The following is a 23387-nucleotide window of genomic DNA, read 5'->3' on the forward strand; positions in this document are numbered from 1 at the left end:
TCAAACCGAGGGCATTAAAACGTTTATTAATGCAAAGACAAAGAGGGCACCATTTTTAACAAGGGTAGAGAGTTTGTAAAACATCTTCTTGCACTGTGTTGTTGCTGCAAAAATTATACCTGTGGAGGAAAATGTTTTCAGCATGAGACGCCTTCTATTGGGAAATGTGACCTCAGATGAATAACCAGCATGTGGTCACCCCCCCTGGAATTCAGATCCCTTTGAAAAACTCTGTTCCACTAGGCAGAGTCCAAGTGATTCTCACTAAGCAAACCCACTCAGAAAGCATCCTCCCCTCCTGTGGGCTTTTAATGAGCTGACAGTGAATCAGCTGTGTCAGATCAAGGATTTTTTTCCCCCCAAAACACAGGGAGTGTCCCTCCAGTGGGCCTGCAGCTTTGGGCTCAGCCATGAGTTCTAGGAGGCACCCAGCCAGCCTTCCTGGAGGGTTCTTCATACATTGCTTCTGGGAATGTAAAATGTGGCAGCCACTTTGGAAAACAGTCTGGCAGTTCCTCCAAAGGTTAGAATAGAGTTATCATATGACCCAGCAATTCTGCTCCTAGGTATCTACCCAAGAGAAAATGAAGACGTATGTCCACACAAAAACTTGTATACAAATGGTCACAGCAGCATTATTCATAATAGCCCCAAAGTGGAAACAACCCAAATGTCCATCAACTGATAAGTGGAAAAGCGGTATATCTATAGTATATAATAAATATAACACACTATATTATATAATATATAAATATAATATAAAATGAAATATTTATACATTATAATATATAAATATAATATAAAGTAGATAAACAAAATGCGCTATATCTGTATAACAGAATATTAGTAGACAATGAAAAGGAATGAATACAGATACGTGCTACAATAGTGATGAGCCTTGGAAAAATAATGCTGAGTAAAAGAAGCCAGTCACAGAGGACAACATATTGTATGATTCCATATGTATGAAATATCCAAAATAGGAAAATCTATAGAGACGGAAAGTAGGTTAGGAGTTACCTAGGGCTGAGAAAAGGGATGGGGGATTAACGGGTGATGGCTAATGGGTTTCTTTCTGGGGTGATGAAAATGTTCCAAAATTGATTGTGGTGATGATTGTGCAACTCTGTGAATACACAGAAGTCACTGAATTGTGTATTTTAAAGGGGTGAATTTTGCAGTATGGGAATAATATCTCAATGAAGATGTTAAAAAAAAAAAAGATTGTGATGGGTTGTCACTCCTGAGGGTGTGGGGTCCGGTCAGGTTGGGACAACCACTCTGCCATGAGACACAGGACACTTCTGGTCTTCTCCTTCCCATGAGGTGTCTTTGGTTAAAGGAGGACAGTTGACCAAGCCAACTCTCCCTCAGGGCTCAATGTCAGAAAGTAGCCCCCTGACGAGGGAGCCCTCATGTGCGGTGGGGACCTTGGTGTTTGCTATGTGTACTGTGTACTAGACCTGAAGAACAGTAACTCCACTCCCACCCCCTGAAGACTGTAAATTCCAGACAGGTCCACAGGGCATCCCACCACCAGGCTTTATGGATGCGTCAGCTGCACGTCTGGCTGTGTGAGCAGGGTGGACACAGCGGAAGGAGGGCTGGATTGGACGTCAGAAGACCTGGGTCCAAGTCCTTGTTGTGCCTAAATGCGTGTGCCCTGCTCTTGAGGATACAAAGTAATGGCACAGCCATGGTGATATCTGATTTTTCCAACAGCACGCTGAAGAAATGGAAACATTACCATTTACAACCAGCACAGTTAAGTCATGCAGCTGAGCAAGGGCTTGGGGTGTGTTTCTGAAAATGTTTTGAGGTCCAATATTCTTCCCTCTGGCTTCCCTGTGTGGCCTTAGACAAGTTACTTGACTCTCCAAATGTCACTTTCCTCATCTTAACATGAGAGCCACTGAAAGGTGATATCTGTTTCCTTCAGACTCTATACCCCGTTATTTTCTGATGCTTCTCCTTTAAGGTGGCCTTCTTTCTTTCCGTATTTTAAGCAGTCACATCCTCTCCCAGTTCCTAACAAGTAAGATTCTGCTCCCTCAGAATAAGAAGCACTTACCACTATAAACTAGATCCCAATATATTCATGTATACATGTGCCAAATAAAACAACTTACATTAATAATTGCACCCCAGTTGAAATTACCTCAGAGATTGCCTACAAGTCCTGCCCAGGTGTTTTCTTTATTGTTTAAGATGAGAGTGCCCTATGTGCCTATTTCTCAAATCTATGCCTTACCACTGACAAGCTGAATTTGGCTTAAGGAAAATGATTGATTTTTCAAAGTAAATTAGATGGATAGATGGAGAGTTGAGATAAAGAGTTAGGTAGATGAATAGATGGATGGCTGGATGACCAGAAGGATAAGAAGACAGATGTCAGGATGTTAACTAGATGGGTAAGTGGACGGACAGAATGGGCTGGATGAATGGAAGATGGTTAGGTGGGTGATTGGATGGATGGATGTGTGAATAGATTGATAGCTAAATATAGAAAATAAAACTTAGATGGAATAAGAGATACATACTCAGTCCTATCTTCACCACTTTGCACTGTGATTTGAGAGGCTCCCAGTTTGGGCTGGAAGAGATTTATCGCATTGTTGTTCCAGAGGAATTTGACCTTCTGGATTTTTCCAACATTGAGGTCCACATCAATGTCATGCATATGACTTGTATTTGGTTGGAGCGATCCTCTGAAAATGTAGACACAGAATGTTAAATAAGCTGGATATATGAATACACAGGATGATAGCAATCTCTTGGTTCTCCAAACAACAGCTGCCATTTCTGCTTTTCTGCAAATAGCTGTATGATGTCATTCATATCCACAAATGTATTTGTGAAGAACACACCTTTAAAAAATATTGGACTCTAGATTTCCACGTTTTATTTTGTCTCTAGAGGGAAGGCAAATATTTGGAGTGGCATATTCATCCTATTAGTTCACCGCAGGACTAATTAACGCAACGTCTTACGTTCAAAGGTGCAGAGGCCATCCGTTAGGCCATCACCTGTAGCACAGAGGAAGTTGTCGAAGAACTTTAACATAATATGAAAATTATTGTGTCAAAGTTAGTGCAAAAACCAGAATCTAATTTTACAGCACAGTTCTGCATTCATGCAACACACATTTACCAAGCATCTCACGAGCCCAGCAAAAGCAGGTGCTGAGGGAGCCACAGCAATGAGAAGCTGGCCTCAGGCTTCACGTGTGTGGGGGATGGAGTGTGTGTGTGTCGGAGGGGAGGGAGTGGCCATGTCAATGTGCTTTGCCTAAGGAGGATTTGATAAATTCATAAAACCTACATCAGGAAACACTGATTGACATCTAAAAGGAGTTAGCCCTTAAGTAGCAAGCCCCCTCTCTGGGCCTCGCTCTTCTCATGTGTAAAATGGGGGTCATTGAACTAGACGCTAAGACCTCCTTCCAGCTTTGACACTCTAGGATCCAGTGGTTTTGTATAATAGATGGCTAGATTTATAAAGCAGCTTATACCCAACCTTTTACGAAAAGTCTATTCTGGAAAGTGTGGTCATTTCACTTTGCTATCAAACTTACTTGAAAATTTCATATTGTTTTGAGTTTCCGTTGCTTCCATACAAAGCAACCCTGATGTACCCAGTCACTTTCTTTTTTCCAGCCAGTGTGACGGATACCCTATATCTCCAACCTGTTCAAAGAAACACAATCATTCAATTAACTCATCTTGTTGGAAAAAAATAAAAGGCCCCAGGGAGGCAATCTTGTTCCAAGTTCTGAATCACCAGTGAATGAGAGGTATGGGGGAAATGTAAGTAATGATTTCCGTTGGTAAAGTTTGGGGTCCTAGGAGTCCAGATTCTAGGTTGGGGCGAGGGACTCAGAGCAGAAGTAAATATTACAGTTCAGCACAACCTCTTGTCAATACAGCAATGCATGTGCCCTGACGATGAAGGGCAGCCAGTTACCACGCCTGTGTACCCTCAGTACACATCACTGGCCATCACCAGAAAGGCCACAGGGAGAAGGAGATGTTTGTGGCTCCAACATTTGGATAAATCACCTACTGCTCTTTTAGTTTTTTGCCATTTTCACATCCAAAGGACACATTCTCAAAAGAAAAACAACCCAGATAAATTTTTAAAGAACACCCTTCATCAGCACCCCGACCACTGGCCCTCCATCCCAGGTCTTTCCCCGAGGCAACCAGTTTGGCCTCTATATTTAATTGAGCCCAGTGGTTCTGAGTCAGGGGGCGATTTTGCCTCCCTGTGGACATTTGACAGTGTCTGGAGGTATTTTTGGTTGTCCCCCGGGGGGGGGGGAATTCGGATGGGGTTGGGGAGCTACCAGCATCGAGTAGGTAGAAACCAGGAATCTGTTAAACATCCTACAATGTGCAGGAAAACCGCCATAGCAGCGAATCATCCAGCCCCAAATGTCAGCAGTGTGAGGCTGAGCGATACTGGTCCAGAGCTTTCTCTGAGCTTTTATGTCTGTATCTAAAAGATTATATGCTTTTCCTCCTTTTAAAAAATAGTATGAGCTGTTATTCTCTCTTTCCCTCCACCCATCCCCACCCAAGGCTGATTCACTGCCCTTCTCTGAACTGCGCTGTGTTCCAGAAGGTCCCCACCCCAATCCCACCCAGGATCCTTGTTGCTGGCTTTAGCTGGATTTAGCCAACGAGAGGCTCACACAGGAGATGAGCGCGCAGGAGGGGAGGGGTGGGGATATTTGGTCCCTTGCTCTAGTACCAGGAGTCTGGCAGCTACCCCCTCCCTCCCACTGTGATGGTTCTCTGTTCCAGCAGCCCCCAGCCACAGCAAGATTCCGGGTGCCTCAGCATCCCTTGTGAGTTCCTGTAACCCGTCCACACCTCTAAAAGGAGGTCCTCCAGTAAAGTCTTCTTACTTGAACCACTGGATGAGTTCTGTCTCCTGTTGGGACCCTGACTGACACAGGATGTTTTGCAGGCTGTTTTATCACTTGCCTTTTCACTTAGCATACCTTAGAGGTTTCCTCCTCCTTTTTCATGGTTACATACAGTATTTGGTTGTTTAGTAATTGCTGGGCATCTAGGTTCCTCCCCCGAGTCTTCTGGTATTAAAAGCAATGGCGCAGTGGGGCCCCTTGAGCAGCCCTGCTCGTGCACACATGCGAGGGTTTTCCTAAGTTACGTTCTGAGCAGCGGAATGACTGGGTTAAAGGAATATGCCTAGAAGACTTTATAGATACTGCCCAACTCTTTAGTTCTCTTTAGTGATAAATATTGTGAGGATGACATGAAATGACTGTATGTGAAGGGTTTTGTGAAGCGCTATATACATATTTTTTATTTAAAACTCCCTTGAAAATGATTGCTTTTCTATTTGGCTACCATGTGATATTACTTATAACAAATGAATCTTGATCATTTGACTATCTTGCACCTTTCAAACGAGAAGGTGGGCAAAATAACAAAAACACAGTGTGAGAGTGTGTGTGTGTGTGTGTGTGTGTGTGTGTGTGTAGGGGGACTAGCAGGATAAATAATTAGAGGGGTGACTTGTTGATTTACTGTGACTTTGCCGCACGTTGCCCTCTTCTGTTAATGGATGCATCCTTCCTGCCACATGGGTGGGTGGATATGTGACCCAGCCTGGGCCAATCACTGTATTTTATTCCACTGATCAGGATTATTGGTTAAAGGGATGAATTTGAGATCCAAGACAAATGCCATTCTACTGCACTTCCGTTATAGCTTAAACTGATTGGAGTTGAGTTTCTGTCAGTTGCTACCAAGGGTCCTAATAAGGCTGATACACTTTAAAAATTTGCAAGAAGTTTTAAATGAGGAAAATGGAAACTTACAAGTAAAGTTACCGCTGCTTCCTGTGTTCAGGAAAAAGGTCTGTCCCACAGCTCTGGTTTTCCCCTGAAATTGGTCTGCATAGTGCCCCATTTTGGGGCATCCTTCAGCTGGACAAGGGAAACAGCTATTCTAGTGGAGAAAAAAAAATTTTGTCTAAGTTGTTGGCGTTTCACCCACTCACTCACTTAATTCATATTCTTTTCCGTCCTCCCATCTACCTATCCATCCCTCATGCATCTTCTCATCTACTTATCCTTCCTTCCATTCATATATCCATCCTACCCCCTCTTCCATCCACTGAACCATCTGCTTATGCACCCATCTGCCCTTGCATCCATGCATGCATCCATTGGGAATTTTCCAGAATGAAAAGTTGGGGATCTAGGGAAGGCCCAGGACTGTGCTGTCCCCCTCCTGCCCACCCTGTTCCCGGGTGGAGAGCTCCATGACGCTCAGCATTTCTAGCACCTCTTTTCATTAGCCATGGGGTGACACCTCTGTTTTGTTCCAAGCCACAGGGACAAAGCCACCACCACCAGGGCCACCACCAACATCTTCCCTGGACCCCTGGTGTGACCTACCTCCTGAAACTCATTGTAGGAGGCACATGGGTAGCCTAGGAAGCCATCGGGGCTGAGGATACTGCTTGAGTAATACTTGTAGCTTCTTAGGTGATTGCAAGCAATAAAGTCATGGGTTCCTGAGAAAGCAAAGGCCCTGGGAGTTCACAGGAGGCACTGAACTTTTGAAGCCTGAACCATTCTGACCGAGTGAGGAATCACCTCCACATTTTACAGGTGGGTGTCGGTGCTCCTGAACACCTTGGTCACAATTTGAAATTTCTATCGTTGATTTTGACATACTTCAGGGCAAGTAGGAAATGTGGGGACTTGTTTAGTAGTGGTAGTTGGCCAGAGTCACTGTCCTTTCCCCAGCACTGTCCTTCTGGGGAGGTCTTCCTCAAGGCTAAGCAAGTCCTAACAAGCACCTTGGTCCAATCCTCCAGGGGGCTGGCACGTAGTGTAAATGAATGATGAGGACTGGGGGGGGGGGGGTTGCAGTGGGGTAGTGAGAAATATATATATGTATATCCTTTCACATGACCTTAGCTTTTCTGTGCCTATGGTCTCAGGTTGAGATATTCCCCCTTCATCCTCTCCAAGGCACAAAGTAAACCAGTGGAGAGCAAGGTCACCGGGGCCGCTGGCTGCTCATCCACTGCATTTGATTTGCCATCTTTCACTTTAAACCAACGTCCTCTTGTTTGGGAAATTATTTTTTCATTTCTCCAGCTACTTGGTTCAAAACTTCCATGGAGTGATCCACAGTGACCCCGGACTTACCGGGGGACCACTTCCGGGGGGTCTGGTGGGCTCTATCCACCACCCGTGGAGAGAGGGTCACTGCCCTTTGTGCTGGGGGTGCGGGATTTGCTCTCCAAGCCCCCGGCTCCGCGTGCCCCACACCAACACTCATTACCAGACAACAGAACCTGTTTCTAACTTAATTGTTTCTTTCATCCAAAATTGCTGCCCAGGGGTTCCATAACAGAGGGGTGAACGGATTTCATTGTTCCTCAGTGCAGGCACCTGATGACTCAGAGCGACACACGACAGAAGCACATCCAGCGCTGGGGGCTTGTCAGCTCTCCGTCGCCTCCCTAGTTAAACCTGGGCTCCTTCCTATTATGTCTGCCCTGCACAGCCCTTCTCGGAGGGGCGCCCTCATGGTGACTCTGGTGTTCTTTCAGAGAGCAGAACAGCCAGGGAGCCCTCCCTGGAGTTACCAGGTGCTGAGCAGAGGGGAGCTCAAAAGCTCCCCTGACCGCTGGTGATGTTGGCTGTTGTTTTATCAGCTCCGCTCTTTCACAGCAAGCACGTGCAATATTAAAACGTCACAGCAGGCCACTCAGCTCAACATAAGGAACAGCGCCCAGAGCCTGCTTTGGGCCAGGCCCTGAGCAGGGTACTGGGCGTCTGGGATGCCCACCACACAGCCCCTGGCCTTGGAGAACTCCCAGCTCAGAAAAATAAAGACTAAAATGAGATCATCACAGACCAAAGCCTCCACTTTCAGGGAGGAGAGTGAAGCCTGTTCTCAGGGGAAGATGACACGAATAGCCAAGGGACAGCTAATAGAGATGGTGCTTTAGTCACCTAATGTTAGGGGCACTGAGCCTGCTTTCTCAGAAACAGGGACACACAGGGGCTCATCCCCCAGGCCCCCAGGCCTCCACCCTCACGCACGTGCTCCCCAGACCCACAGAGCACATCCTACCCCCTGCCATTGTCTTCTTACAAGCTCAGCCCCTCTCTACTCCCAGCACCTGACAACAGCAAATGGCGAGAAAGTCAAAGCCCTTCAAATCTTTGCTTAGACCGTGGAGTCCTTCAAGGAGCCTGCACTGAAGGAAGGATGGGGGCCAAAACCAGAGCTGGGTAACAGCGATGTGCCGGTGCAGCCCACGTCTCAGCATCCTGATGGGGGAGATGATGCAGGCTGGACCACATGGTCGGGCTTTGCAGCCAGAAATTGGGTTTAAGTATAAGGTGGCCTTGGGCAAGTTTTATAATGTTCCTGACCCAGTTTCCTCATCTATAAAATGGGGCCTAGCAGAGTAACTATCTCATGCCATTGTGGTGAAAATGCCTGGCACAGATAAACACTCCATCAGTGGAGGCAAATCTGTATATGGGAGGCCGGACCACACCTCCGCCTTCTCCCAGGTGGACGGAGCAGCTGCGGTCCTGATAGTCGAATTTACATACCTTCCCATAGTCCATTTACATCAATGATGGTTGAAAGGATATTTTTCTGACATCCAGGCATTTGCTTTCCTCCATTGGGGAAGAAATCCAGATGGCCCACCTTTTGGCTCATCCCAAAACCTGAAACATGGGCAGCAGAGGTGAGGGGGGAGGGAAGTGGTCCCAGAGTTAGGTGGTGGCCACAGAGAGTGTTCAACTCCTTCCAGCAGGCAGGAGAGCCTTCTTGGCAAGTTCTCTTCTCAGCACAGCCACCCTGTCTCTGGCTCTGCAGAAAATTCTCAGAGATGAGCACTTGGCAAGACAAGAGGGGAGGAGCGAGCAGAGGATGAGAGATGAGGGGATGTGTAGGCTCTGGGTAAGCATGCACACACGTGTATTTGTACGTGTCTGTTCATCTTGGGAAGGCTCTGAAAAACACCGCTACGTCCTGATACCATTATGCACCAGAAGAAACATATCAGGGTGGGTGCAATTTTTATTATTTGTTTCATTTTAAAATTTTGATTTCTACATTATTGTGTTACATTGAGACCATATAAACTATGTTGCTATATTGAGAACCATGGCATAATGGCTAGACGGTTTAGATCTTGAAGAACACAAAGCTGTGATCACATCCTGGTTCTACTTAGAGACTCAGTGATCTTGGCCAATTACTTGACCTTGTTGCCCCTCAGTTTCCTTACTCTGAAATGATAATAACAGTATCTACTCTCGAGGGTTGTTACATGATTAGCGAGCTAATGTGTTCCAATTGTTCAATGCAGCATATGGCAAAGCTCCATAAGTTATATCATCATCATCATTATCATCAAAAAACATACCTTCCATTAGCATGTTTTATGAGAGGTAATGTAAGAAAATATTGAAAAAAAACTCAGTTGAGTTTAGAAGAATTAAATAAAGGGCTACATTTAATCTCCAATAAAACAAACTGTAACCAAAGATTTGACAAAAGAAGAAAAAAATTCAAAAATCAACTTTGCATTTTGCAAGCACAGGTCAAACACCAATAATCTGCCACTCTGGATACTGGCAGACTAGGGAAGGGTGCAGAGTTGGAAGACTGAGTGACAGCCTTCCAAAGGCTAGAGAAGAGACTTCCGTCCTACCTGGGGCCTCAGGCTGACATCGCTGGCACTGTACTGGCTGTTTATTTGTGGCTGACACCCGTTTGACAGGTTGGTACCCAAACTGTTCCAGTGGTTAACCATTTTGACTACCACCTGCCGTATGTGTGTGTGTGGGTTGGAGAAGGGCGGCAGGGGACACACACCTGGACTTATTCTCAACAGTGACAGCCCAGGTCACTGAGAGATGGAGTGAGGACCTCACCTAGGAAAGGGATGATGGGAGCAGTATCCGTGTGAATCACATCCACAAACATGGCATCGGATGGGTCCAACCGAACCTCCTCGGGAGTGCCCTGGAAGCATGGCTCTGCCGGATCCAGCCCTAAAAGGGGAGAGGGGGACCGGGAGGCCACGCTCTAAGACGAATCAGGATCTAAACCCTGTATCCACAAAACCACAGGGATTTCTAGGCAAAGGGCCCCACACCCCATTATTCATAGTTTGGAGAACTGGATGTGCAGTTCCTGGTCTACCTGGGAGAGAGGCTGGAACAGAAAGGCTGGAAGTGGGGTCGTTGCCTGTCAAAGAAATCCCCACTGCCTGGCTCCACGGAGGTTTGGGCTGGTGCTCTTGCCCTCCTTTGTCTCCCTTTTCCTTTTTATCTTTCACATCTTTTTTCCTGACACGTGTTACGATCAGGCCACTGCTCTTCAAGACTGCAAGTTCCCTGGCCTGGCCCAGGCCCCAGCAACGAACACGTTTATTAAATGTTGAATTGAACGGTTTGCCAAAGTACATGCTGATTTGGCTGCGAAAAATAGTTGTCTGTGTCTATGTCTTGTGCATATTCATTTTGCCTAGTGTTTCATTCATTAATTCATTCTTTACTTAGCACCTTCTGTGGTAGGTCTCCGTCACTTTGATTTTCTGCCTCTGGCAGGCACAACAAAGACATTCAATAAATATTTGTGGAACTGATGAATTGATTAAAAAAAAATCAGCTCACTTAAAAAAAAAACTTTGCCATACTTAGCAATAATAACCCTGAAGTCATGATTTTAATCTCTTATATTTCTCTTTTTTAAATAAATGTATTTTTCCTTACAATCACATGTTTTCTAATTCACATGAAAATACATGGACAATTATTTTTTAAATCCCACGAACCACCTAAAATCAGTTCCAGGAAGACCGGAAGGGGCGCCCTTGGCGTTGGGAAGTGCGCAGGGGCGGGGCGGGGCGGGGCGGGGGTCTCGCCTGCCACCTCCCATCCTCCCGGCTGGGCCCCGCGCCCCACCTCCTTCCCTCCGCGCCCCACTTCCCTCGGCGCTGTACCTGTGATCCTGCTCACGCGGCCCTGCAGCCTCCTGCCCGCCTCCGCGACCGCGTGCGCGCCCAGGCTGTGGCCGATGAGGTGCACGTTCTCGAGGCCATAGCCCAGCTCAGTCTGCGGAGTAATGGAGCGTCAGGTCCCAGAGGACCGGGTGGGAACGCGCCGGCTCCGGGAACGGGGATGGGGCAGGACCCGGGCTGGAAACTCAGGAGGACTGACTCCCGGCTTCAGGCCGCCGCCTAGGACAGCGCGATCCGGTCCCGGGGTGGCCACAGTCAGCCAGTCCCGGGGTCTGGCCGGCGCGCGGGGCAACAGTGCTGACCAGTGGCCACCGCGTCTATTGCAGGGCGCCTTGGCTGGGACTGGATGTGCGCTGCCTGCTCCCGCCTGCTCCCACCCGCACCCCACCGCGGGACTCCCCCACCTCGTCCCCGCAGGGAGTGGGCCAGCCTGGAGGAGCGTGAGTGAGAGTCTCCAGATTGACTTTCCTACGGACCCAGACTCATTTCCTGGGCTGAGAACTGCTGGGCAACCCACTCAGCTCTGCAATTCCTAGAACAGCCTCCAAGGATGGCTTATTTCAAAAGGGGACTGAGGCTCAAAGACGTTAGTCTGCCCCAGGCCCCATAACTAGGGATCTTCAGGAAAACCCCGCAGGAGGAAATTTGCAGCTTCATTATTTAGCAAAGGCCCAACTCAGGCTCCCAGGCTTCCAGGCTTCGCCCCTGCCCACGGGTCCCCAGGCTGCCTCTAGGTGCCCCGCCGAGCTGGCCTACCCCTTCCCAGCCCCCTCCCCACAGGATGTGGCCCAGGCAGGGCTTTACCGACAGCCCTTGTATTAAGAAAGCTATCTCCGCTCCCACGAGGCGAATGTTCTGGACTGCATGGGTATATCGCGTCCGGGCTCCATGTTTCCAGTCCACACAGATGCAGTTCACCTTCTCCACTTTAAACATTTTCTGGGGAAGACAAACAAGAGGGAGAAACCAATTTATTAACAGCCACAGGTTGCACAGTCCAGAGATAGGAATTCACAATCACCAAGCATCTAGCTTGTGTCAGAGCTTCCATCTTCCTCACACTTGTCCTGATCCCCACCAGAGCGCTGTGAACTGGGTGTACTGATCCCCACTTAGCAGATGTGGAAACTGAGTCCTGGAATGGAGTGCCTTGTCTAAGGTCTTACAGATTGTCATTGACACAACCAGGTCAAAAAGATGGCTTACTAGATCAGGGATTGGCAAGTTACTACCCAGCGCCAAATCCACCTGCCTTTATAGAGTTCTATAAAGCCACACCCACTTGTTTACATATTGTCCATCTCTGCTTCATAGCTACAACAGAGTTGACTTGAAACTGTATGATCTACAAATGCTAAAATATTTACTACCTGCTCCTCTGCAGGAATAATCTGCAGACCCTTGTACTAGATGGTTGAGTGAGTGCTTTTTGTTGTTCCCAACAATGCTTTGGTGGAAGATGAAAACTACTGAGGGGCAAATTTAATAAGATCAAACGGAAATAGAGGTAGGAAACAACTCTTCCTGGTACAAGCATCTTTTCTCTCATGTGATTTGATCACAATCTACTGCCCATAGATAACTGGCCCCCTGAGGGGGGAAATAAACATTAGAAAGGGTCACCCCATATCCTTTGTTCATTTTGGAGGTCCTGGACTGCATTTTGGGGTGGGGATGAGTTGGCTGGAGGTCAGGGCATCACGGTAGATGCCGACTTTCCTATCTCCAGGTCCACACAGCCTTCTTCTGGGACACAGCGGGGCAGGTGTGAACACCCCAACCCCAAGAAGAGTAGAGCCCTTGGGCAGAAGCTCCTTGAGGTCTATCCCAGCGCAGACTAAGCCTCTGTGAGCCGTGCGGTGGGCATCTCCCACAGGCTAAATCTGTAGACATGCGGGTATCTTATGGACAGAAGACCTGGTTTTGCATTCCCCCTCTGGATTTAACTTTGGGCAAGTTTTGAACTTTTTTGTGCCTTAACTTCCTCATCTATAAATGAGAACCATGCCTCTACCTTCCTCACAGTGTGGCTAGGAGGGTTAAACAGGACAAAGACTCTGAAATGATGAGCATAGAGTCAGGCTCATAGTAAGTGCTCAGGAAATGGATGTTATGAATAATAATTCATTACTGACATTCGTGGTAACTTTAGAGCTGTACTGTTCAATACTGCAGCCACTAGCCACATGTGGCTCTTTAAAATTAATTAAAATTAAATACAATTTAAAATTCAGTTCTTTGGTCACACTAGCCATATGTCAAGTGCTCAGTAAACACAGGCTAGTGGCTCCTGACTTGAACAATGCAGATATAGAACATTTCCATCATCACAAAAAGTTCTGTTGGCTAGCAATGCTGTAGAGGGTAAAGTTTAAGTTTTGGTTTTTTTTATGTCACACAGGGGTTTTATGTAAACTATCAGAGACAAATGCCAAGTAGATTGCTGTGGTCTTCACCTCTGAGACTTCATGATTGGACTCCGGGTCTTTTCAGCTTCATGAGGAGACATTTGGCTAGAGGTTGGTGAGTTGGAAGAACTTGACAATGGATGCTCTTGAGGACCCAGGTTTTTCTCAGTGGTTTTAGGAAGGACCCATCTCTCCCTGGAGTATTGCCTTTGCTGCCCTCAGGAGCTGCATAGTTTGACTTTGTGTGCTGGCTGCTGGTGTCCCCAGGTGAGGAGGGTAGGCACCTACCTTGCACAGGTCAGTGGGCCAGCTCTCCTCCCCCTTGTCTAGGAAGCCATGGACGATGAAGCGTGTCTTGCGGTCCAGTTGGAAGTTTGAAGCCTCAATAGTGGCTAGGTCAGTGACGTTGATCAGCTGGTTAAATTTGAAAAGATGAATTTGAATGCTGGCCTCTCCAAGCCACAGACCGAATAGAGCCAGTTCTTATAAGCCTGAGGTCACAGGTTCAACTCCCATGAAGTTGGATCAGGCTAGAACAGGAGTTCCTGACCTGGGGTTCAAGGATAGAATTCAGAAACTCCAAGTTTATGGACTTTCCATACTGAAATCTGGCATTTTTGTTGAATGTAAAATTGGGCAACAACCACAGTAGTCTTAGTGACACTCTGTCACCAGTGGAAGTCACAAATATTTTCATGTCACATTACAGTTGTTACAGATATCTTAAAATATCACTTGTACTCACTGCTATTTAAAATTGCAGAAATTATTAGACCAACCCCTGGACCATGTTATGCAGTGAGATAATAAAGCAGCACATCTATTATTATACCCCATATTTACCTTTATTTAAATGTTCTGATAACTATTTTCCAATATAATTAATATCCTTAGTCATCCAAGGTATTTTATCTTATGCACTTAAAGCCCCTCATGCTCCACTGAGCTACATCTCCTCCCTTCACGACTGATGTTTCTGGTCCAGGGGTTTTTCATTTTTTTTCTGTGCCAGGACCTCTTTCGTCATCTGGGGAAGCCTACAAGCCCCTTCTCAGGACTTTTGTTTGTTTTGCATAAAATGAATTTTATTTTTTCAAATTTATTTTTTTAAATGGGGACTTTGGGTGGGAAGTTTGTCACCAAGCATCCCGCAGTAGGTGACCTTGGGGACCTAGAGACAGACACCTGGCTCTTTAAAACTTGGTCTGGGACCAGAGCTGTAAGCAAGTTCCTTCTACTCACTTCTGAGCATCTGGAGAAAGCCTGCCAGCCTCCACCAGGCAGGCCTTCAGGGAACTGAAGATTGCTCTGAGGGTCCCCAACTTTTCTCCTTTGTGGTTAAATGTCCCCTGTCCCTTGTCTGTTTTCTAGCTTCTGAGGAAGGATTAAGACCACCCCCACCCCAACCCCATCCTCTGAGGGACTTCTCTCCCTCCACTGCGTGGTGTGGAAAGAACACAGACCCTCCCAGGGGTACACCAGGCCTGGGTTTCTCCATAAAAGCTGCTCTTCCCGTCTTCCTCCCAGGAACCGCGTTCTAAAGCTGGGAAGCCCTAAAGTTCTATGCACGAGTGTGTGGATGTGTCAGTTTCTGGGTTGGGTGTCCATAGATTCCATGAGATACGCATAGGGGTTTGTGATCCTGAGAGCTGAGATGGCCCTAAGTCTAACATTGGTGAGGAAGCATCATCTGGAAAGTTCCAAGGCAGTGCCTCTTCTTTGGACAACCATGTGAAGGCTCTGGTGTGGGTGCCCACATCCTCCCACCAGGCCGTCACTCCGCGCCCCCCTTACTTGGTAGTTGTTTGGATTCTCATTTGTGTACAGAAGAAAGCGGGCCTTGATGTCCTCGGGGGCCCAGGGAAATAACTTTAACGGCCGCTTAAGGGTCCCGGCCCATGGCTTTTCATCGGAAAAGCATCCAAAAGGTCTGTAGCAAATCTCCTTTCCTGGGGCAGGAAGAGGAACAAACAGGACACTTATGAGGGTCTGAGAAGGAGCAATGTCATCTCAGCTACGCAGGAGGACTCTGCAGGTTGCAGCCCAGGGCTGGCCAGAGCCCCCGCTCCTCTGTATCTTTGCTGTCAGTGTTCCCCAAACCTCCATGATAAGAATCAGCTGGGTCTTCTGGGTGAAGATGTGCACTGCATATGCATGTTCCTAGGCCCTTCCCCCAGAGATTCTGATTCAGAGGGTCTGGGGTGGGGCCCTGGAAACAGCATATTTAGTAAGTGCCCCTTTTATCAGGCAAGTTGGGGAATTCCTGAGAATTCCTTCAGCCTTAAAACAACTTCTTCCAGGAAACTCTCAGATGGCCGTATACATACATTCATCGACCATGAAGTGTTTGTCAAGTGCCTATGAATGCCGTAGCCCAGAGATGCTACTTGAGCCTTGATGTCACCATTACCCCCAGCACAGGCCGTGCATTCATGGGCATTTGTCCAATCCATGTGTCTCCATGGCACCTTGTCTGCACCTTTCTTTCCAAATTACTCTCTGCTATTTTAGATTTCCCTGTTGTCCTTTGAAAAGGTACATGTCTTAAGAATAGGGAGAATTTATTTTTGCATCCTACTGACTGTGGTAGTGGCTCAACAGACAGAACTGATGCCCTAAATAACCCCACCTAATCTGAGGGTCTTTTCTCTGGTCCATGACACATTTTCACTTTTTCATAATTGCGTCACCCCCAGTATAACCAGGGGTGACACAATTTCCAATCCAGAGGATTACAATGAATCTTCTCTCTTAGGCTTCCTCAACTCATGGTGCCAAATGTTGGTCATTCATTCAAAATTGGTTCTAGTTAATACTTATTTACCATATGCCAGATACCACACTAGTGCTTTACTAGTATTGGCCCATTTTAGCCTCCAAACAGCCCCATGAGTAAGGAATTAGTACTACCTCTCTTTGACAGAAGAGGAAACCAAGGCACAAAGAGACAAAGTAAGCTGCCCAAGGTCACAGCCAGTGGTGGAGCCCGGATCTGTACTCGAGAAGTTTAATTGGGAGTAAAGCTGGGAACTGGGGAGCCACAAAGACAAATCAGAGCCAAACCCGTCCCTGCAAGAGAGGAAATCTAACCGGGAAGGACTAGTGACGGTGTTGGGTTCATTCTGGGAAGAGTCCAGTCCCACAGGAAGGGCTACAGAAGGCTAAAGCAATGTTTGCTTCAGTTGATAAATGCAGGGGCTTGAAGGTCAGGTTAAGACACCTGGGCTGTTAGGTGGATGGTGGCGAAGTGCTGGGGGGTGCTGAGCTAGCGAGTGGGGTGGGGGGCTGTGCTACCTGGAGTGTTTTGAGGAGCCAAGTGTAAGTAGTTCAGAGGCAGGAGAGCCTGGGAACGCAGGGCCTGTGGGTCTGGAGAGGTGATGGGGGTTCTGACCTCTTAGGGCAGTGGAAGTGAAGACACAGGTGGGGAGACGGGGTGGGGTGGTGTCCAAGCCTGGTTTGGGACAAGTGAGTTTGAGGCATGGTGAGAGGCCCTGGTGGAGCTGCCTTGAACTTGGGACGACTAGGGAGAAGGCCGGGGGGTGACTGGGCAAGAGGTGGCCCCGAGGCAGAGAGCGATGAGGAGGATGCCTGGGAGTGAACTTTAGGGATGCCCACATCTCGGGCAGGAGGAAGCAGCAGATCAGCGAAGGAGACTGAGAGGGGTGGGAAAAGGCAGGAGGAGCAGCCGGACCCACCGGAGCTCTGCTTTCAGGGGCTGGGTCTTGCTGCACAGCCAGGATGGAATTCCAGAAAGGCAAGAGGGGGCTGGGGACAAGCCAAGGAGACAAGGAGGGAAGAGCCTGGATGCAGAAGAAAGCCTTTGCAGGGACCAGAGGAGACCACATCTGCCCTTGGGGAGAGTGCATCCAGCAAGATTTGGAGGCCAAGCCAGGCAGGGGGGGCTCTGACTGATGGGAGAGGAGGTGAAGGGACCTGGCAACGTGGGAAACAGTCCACCTGTGAGGAGGTGGGGGGATGGGAGTCAGCAAGTTGGGTCTCAAAAGGGCTTTGGTGGCAAGGGAGCTTATTTTGTTTTAGGACAAGTAGATCTTGGGTTTCTGTATCTCTGGACAGAAGCCAGAGGAGAGGGCCAGTTAGTGCTGGAGGGACAGGGAGGGTAACCGTGAGAGGAGTGAGGGGTGGGGGGTGAACGAGCAGGAGCCTGGGCAGGATGGGAGTCTCAGGGGGACACAGCCACGTGGTTTCAGTCTGCAGACATGCACTATCCATTCCCAGGGACTGAGGGTACTGGGGGCCTGACAGGAACACCCCACTCTCCACCTGCCCCAGCTGCCTGCCACCTCTGCTACCAGCTTCGCAGCCACCTGGGCCTTCATAGGAGGAACAAGACACGCTGGATGATTACCCGAGATCTTCCGTGCTGAGCATGGTGCCCTGTGTGTGACACAGAGTCAACATGCCCTGAATGGTGGTGACTGTTGTTTTTCTTGAAATAATGACAGTGCTATTAATCAGGAGGAGGAGGAGAAGGATGTGATGCCTCTCTCTGTCTCACCCAAAGGCCAGCCCAGGCACTGTCATTTTCTCCCCAAGGGGATGGTGACAGCATCCTTACCTCTGACTGTGGTCAGCAGGAGAAGGCCGATAGTCCAGGAGTGCAGCATCTTCCTGGATAAAGACAGAGACATGCACAGACCCCCAGGTGCACGGTTGTGAGGCTGGCAGATGGGGCAGGCAGCCCTCAGCACGTGCGGGACAGTGAGTAAAGCAGAAGCCTAGCGGCCTGAGCTCCACGGGGCCCTCCCTTGAGGCCAGGACCTTGAGGCTGAGGCCTCCCTGCACACAAGGAGTCGGGCAGCTCCTCTCTAGGACCTCGGACTCAGGGTCTTCCCACTGCAGTGGCTCCCCGGTTCTGGGCCACGTCCCTCTGGCAGCCCCAGCCCCGCCAAGCTCCCTGCCCATGCGGGGCCGTGACTTACTGCGCGGCTCCAGAGCTTCCAGATGCAGCCCAGGAGGCTGGTTTGGGCACAGCCTTTTATGACCAGGCTTTATCCTATGGACTCCTCAGAGCAAAGGACGGGGGTGGGAGGGGGGAGATAGGGCGCCGCACATGCCTGCTTTGAACCTTCGTTATCATAAATACATAAAGCCAGCTCAGCCGGGGGGAGCAGGACTGCTTAAAAAGTGAGATTCAAGGAACAGAAAACTGACTTTGGGGATGGAAAGGGCTCTGTTCATCTGAAGTTACAGGCACAGGTGCCAAAAAGTTGTATTCCCCAAGTGGTAGCAGGGAAATACCAAGCGGTGATGCCTCCCATTCAAAAATCCCTGCAGAAACAGGAACCCCGAACCCATCTTGGGGCCCTGCAGACAGTGGCAAAGCTGTGCAGGAGGGGACAGATGGAAGACGTGCTGTTCAGTGGAAGGGCCTGTTTATGAAAACACGGGCCCTGGTTACTTTGAGAGTGGGGTGGGTGGAGAGCATCCCTCCAAAGAGCCTGGACCTGCTGGTGGAGGCGCTCAAAAGAGTAAGTGAACTCTGTTCAAATATAGCTTTGTTTGGGAGCAATAGTCTGTTTTAAAAGCAATTCTGAGCCTCATCAGCTGGAACTTGACCTGGAGATGAGAAGATGGAAAGTATTTTCTTTCCTTCAGGGCTGAGAGGAGAACCTGGGTGAACAGCCGGGTGCCGCTCTGCCGTTATTTAAATTGACCTATACTTTGGGTAGTCCCAAGTGCATCCATCTTCAGTTTAAAACTTAAGTACAGTTCAGTGGGTTTTGACAAATGTATACCTCTAGATATATGCCTCAGCATGAAAGCATGTCCAGCAGCCAGCATTTCCCTCATGATTCTTCCACCACCCTTGTAACAGTGCTCCAACTTCTATCACCGCACGTTAGTGTGGTCTCTTCTGGAATCATGTAGAAACGGAATTATATGCTATGTGCTTGTTAGCGTCTTGCTTGTTTCACACAACAGGGTTTTGTGATTCATCCAGGCTGTTGCATGCCTCAGGGGTTGGCTCCTTTTTATGGCTGTGTCATATGGATGTATTTCTGTGTGAATGTGCCCCAGTTGGTGTATGCATTCCGCCTTGGTGGGCATGTGGGTTCTTTCTAGTTTGGGACTGTTATGAACAATGTGGCTGGGAACAGTCTACTCCAGTACAGTTTTTTTTTTTTTTTTTGGTAGATACATGCACTCAATTCTCTCAGGTTTGTCCCTGGGAGTGGAATTACCGGGCCCTCAGGTATGTGCACGCTTAACTTTAAGAGCAATTGTACCTGCATCAACTCCCCCCGACAGCTGGGTGAGCGTTCCAGTTGCTCCATATTCTACTCCTGCCCTTCGACAACTCCAGACGCATTAAGGTTGCCTGCAGTTTCCTGAGGGTTTCAAGTGTAGAAAATGGCTTCTTTTTTGTGAACCTCCCTTCTGAGAACTCTGAGGCTAGAGGTGAGCAGTGTGGAGCTGAGGGGAACCAAGGAATGAACTTCTCTATCTCAAACAGGCTTAAGATTTGTGGAACTGGTAAAGTTTTGATGAACTAGATGAGGTCGCCTATGCCTCATGTGGCCACTCCATGGCCCCTGGAGTTGTCCTGCAGCCGAGGGAGGAGGTTGGGTCTAAGGCTTGACAATCACGTTCATAAAGGATCCTTTGAGGAGACCAGAATGACTATATTAGGCTGAATGGAAGCCCTAGACCCATGACATGGGACCAGTGGCTGCCCACTGCCCTTGGGAAAACATACAAACTCCTTCCCAGGGTGCAGTGTTACCTGGACCACGCCTGCCTCCCCTCCTTCACCTTGAGTCTCACTTGTCAAACTCCGGGCACGCCAGCCATCTGTATTCTCTTGAAGTCTTTGTATATTCCGTTTCCCCTTCCTGGAAAACACCACCCTAACTCTCCCCCTGCCTAACTCGAAGTTCTCCCTCAGGGCTCAGCTTAAAAGTCACATCCTCAAAGGAGCCATCTTTAGTGCCCATGGAGGACCCAGACCTCCCTTTACATCTCTTCTCATGGTCCTTACTGTTTCTTCCATGAAATGCATCCCAGTTGGTAATTACATTTCAGTGATTATTTATTTAGATCTTGCTTTGGCAGCAGAGTCAAGGTCTGTATGCCTCACCAGAGCCCAGCACAGCAACTGACAGCTACTAAGTGGCCAATAGACATCTGCTGGATGAAAGAATAGGGCATTTAAAGCTAATGGTGAGCTGGATAACTTCCAGATCTCTCCTGCCTCTCCTCCCTGCTCTGTGCCCTGGGGGCTGTCTCTGGGGGTGGCCTCCCTATGCTACTTGCCCTTGGCCTTCTAGTTGGGTTCAGTCAATGGGAGGCACCATCTGGAGATCGGAGGGTTGGAGGACAGAGAGGTTTGGGTATTCCTTCCCCAGACTCCCTCGCTTCTGCGCTGTATTTGGGGCACTTCTCTCCTGGGGGCTGTAGCTCCTCTCAGGCAGCTCCCTCCCCGGGCCCCAGCTCTTCCCAGATTCTGAGGACAGCTCCCTCCCTCCATGCTTCAGAATCCAAGGAAGTTAGAGCTTCCAGCTGGTGTGAATCCCTGGCTGCTTTAGCGCCCTGGTGGGTTCATGTAACCCTGTCCACATCTCTGTAAATAGTCCCTTTGATCAGTCCTTGTAGTGGGTTCTTTCTTATTACTGGGGCCCCAACAGGTGCAGGTCACTGGACATCCCCTGAGAGAGGACAGCCACAGTGGTTCAGAAGCCTGCGGTCCATCTGGGGGGATTAGCTAGGCCTTGGGCACCTCCCTGTCCTGACTCTGTATTCCTCATGAGGGAATTTCCATCCTTATTAGGGAAGAATTTTGGATGGTGTAGTTCTTTGGTTTTTGGTTTTGCAACCTATACTAATAGCCTACCCTTTCTGTGACTTGTCATTTTTGATAAAGGTTTACTAAGATGCTTTCAGATAACCTGTGGTTCCCATCATCTGAGCTCTCCTGGTTCCAGCCATAGGTTGGTCAAGATCAGGGAAAACTTCTCACCTGTGTGGCCAGTGGTGTTTCATCTGGTCAACAGCCACCCCAGATGCAGAGCTGGAAAGAAAGGAGACGATTATAATTCCTTTAGGCAAGAAGCAATTCTTATTATTTCCAGGCTACCAGGCTCTGCTCTAAATGCCTAGGGGAGGTGGTGGTCACCCCTGTCCTTAAGGGACTCACTGAGGCAGATCTACTCAATGTAGGGAAAACTTTCTAAAGGCTGGAATCACTGGGAAAGAGAATAGGGCTTTGCTGGTGGGAAGGGACCCCCTGCCTCACTTGGAGGACAGTACGACTGAGTAGAGATGGACGTCAAGCTTCAGGTGAGAGCTGACTTAGGTGATCTACTTCTAAGGTCGTTTTCAAATCTCGGATCCCACAAGAAATTTTGAAAACTTCAACCTCGAGAAAGGACTCACCATTCCATTCAAGCAGGAGTCACCCCAAAGCAGCACAACATCTAAATCCCTTTTTCAAAGTGGCTGAGAAATCACCCAGCAGGCGACATCACCTAAGGTAATGAGAAACACGCTGTGCAAACACGTGGGGAATACCATCTCCAGAAGCGGTGTTGAGGGCCAAGAGGGAGAGCTGGGTGCCAGAAGAGAAGCAGGTGGTGGTGCTTCAAAAGGTGTTCTGAGAGACAATGACAGCAAGCAAATCGTAGCTCTTAGAGAATCTTGCTTCTTCCCATTCTACAGCCCAGGCAACAGAGGCCCTGAAAGTAAGGGGCTTAGTTTAAGTGCGAATGGAAGTGTAGGCCTTGATCTTGGGCTCTGCCTCCTACTGTGGTGCTGCTGCTCTCTGGAAAACGTAGGTCTCAGTTTGCTGACTTGTAAAATGGGTGGAATCTAGGTAGCTTTAGGAGCATTGCCCCTACACCAAGCTGCTCTCCAAGGGAGCAGTTACCAGTGGTTGGGGGCAGACCCACTGGGTGTTCCCAAGCAGTCCCGAGCCTGACTGGTCTCTGTGGCAGGGTGACCCAGCACAGGCCGGCAGAGCCCTCTGCTGCCTCCCACTTGGCTGCCCGTGACGGGGCCAGCTCAGCTCCTCTCTCCTCTCTGGGGGCCTGAGGTTCTGAGGTTCTGCCAGCTGTCTCCCCTGGGGAGGATGGGAAGGCCAGCACTTGTGGGAAAAGTCGTTCACAGGCCACATGTTGTCGGGTGGCAGGGTCAGGGTCTGGGGGAGGCCTGCCAGCTGGCCTAGCAGCTGCCCAGAAGGGAGCTGGTGGCTCGGGTCCTCCTTCTCCTGCACCCTGAAGCCCACTGAGACATGTTTGCTCCTTGCTTTCATCACCTCTTTATCTGTCCCCGCGTCCACTCCCTCTGCCCTTGCCCTCGAGGGTGGGTAGCACCTCTCTCCAGGCCACCGCATCTGGCTCCCCCCCAGCTCCCTCCCAGCTTGAATCCTGTGCGTGGCTCCTGAATGCCCTCAGATGCGTGTCTCACGTGTTTGTTCACTTATTCTTGCTCATTTTTATGTGGCCACAATGTGCTGGATGCTCTTCCAGCCTTGAGGGTACAGCAGTGAACAGAACAGCCTCCTTCCTGCCCTCACGGGACTGATGGTCCCTTAGGGCACAGGCACTAATGGCTTAAAATATATACACAATTACAAGTGACTGAGTGGGCCAAGAAGAAAAAGCACGTTGATGGCAGCTTGTGCCAGGGCTACGGAGTTTAGGCTTTATCTAAAGAGAAGAATTTGGGAGTATCGGGTGGAAAGCGATTCAATTTAGGTGGAATCCAAGCTCCTAAGTTGGGCCTGCAAGGTTGGCCACTATTATGGGTTGGGTTGTGTTCCCCCCCAAAAAGACATGTTGGAGTCTTGGCCCCAAGGACCTCAGGATACGGCGTTATTAACAGAGGTGAAATGAGGTCATTAGGGTGGGTCCTAATCCGGTATGACTGGTGTCCTGATAAAAAGGGGGACTTTGGACACAGAGACTTGTGCACAGGGAG

General features: G+C 48.8%; 1 protein-coding gene and 1 long non-coding RNA gene across 3 annotated transcripts in view; one reads left to right on the forward strand and one right to left on the reverse strand.

Moving 5' to 3' along the window:
* Positions 1-21468, reverse strand: LOC102504585 (pancreatic lipase-related protein 2). Of its 2 annotated transcripts, none has more exons than XM_032490821.1 (13): positions 21430-21468; positions 18028-18080; positions 15246-15400; positions 13740-13865; positions 11848-11982; positions 11026-11137; positions 9953-10072; positions 8618-8737; positions 6431-6549; positions 5849-5978; positions 3575-3686; positions 2541-2708; positions 1-119 (listed from the first exon to the last, which is right to left on the reverse strand). In XM_032490821.1, exons 1-13 carry the CDS (start codon positions 21450-21452, stop codon positions 56-58), a joined length of 1437 nt encoding a protein of 478 aa, XP_032346712.1. In that variant the 5' UTR covers positions 21453-21468; the 3' UTR covers positions 1-55. The 2 variants fall into 2 exon arrangements, with proteins under 2 accessions (XP_032346712.1, XP_006183540.1); XM_006183478.2 differs by lacking the exon at positions 21430-21468 and adding an exon at positions 18392-18454.
* Positions 18556-23387, forward strand: part of LOC116666981 — a 14766-nt gene continuing 9934 nt past the window's right edge. Inside the window, exons 1-3 of the long non-coding RNA XR_004323777.1 lie at positions 18556-18940; positions 19608-19665; positions 21782-21942. This is a non-coding gene — a long non-coding RNA (uncharacterized LOC116666981). The remainder of the gene's footprint in view (positions 18941-19607; positions 19666-21781; positions 21943-23387) is intronic.

This window comes from Camelus ferus, chromosome 11, assembly GCF_009834535.1.
Source record: "Camelus ferus isolate YT-003-E chromosome 11, BCGSAC_Cfer_1.0, whole genome shotgun sequence".
Classification (NCBI taxonomy): Eukaryota; Metazoa; Chordata; class Mammalia; order Artiodactyla; family Camelidae; genus Camelus; species Camelus ferus.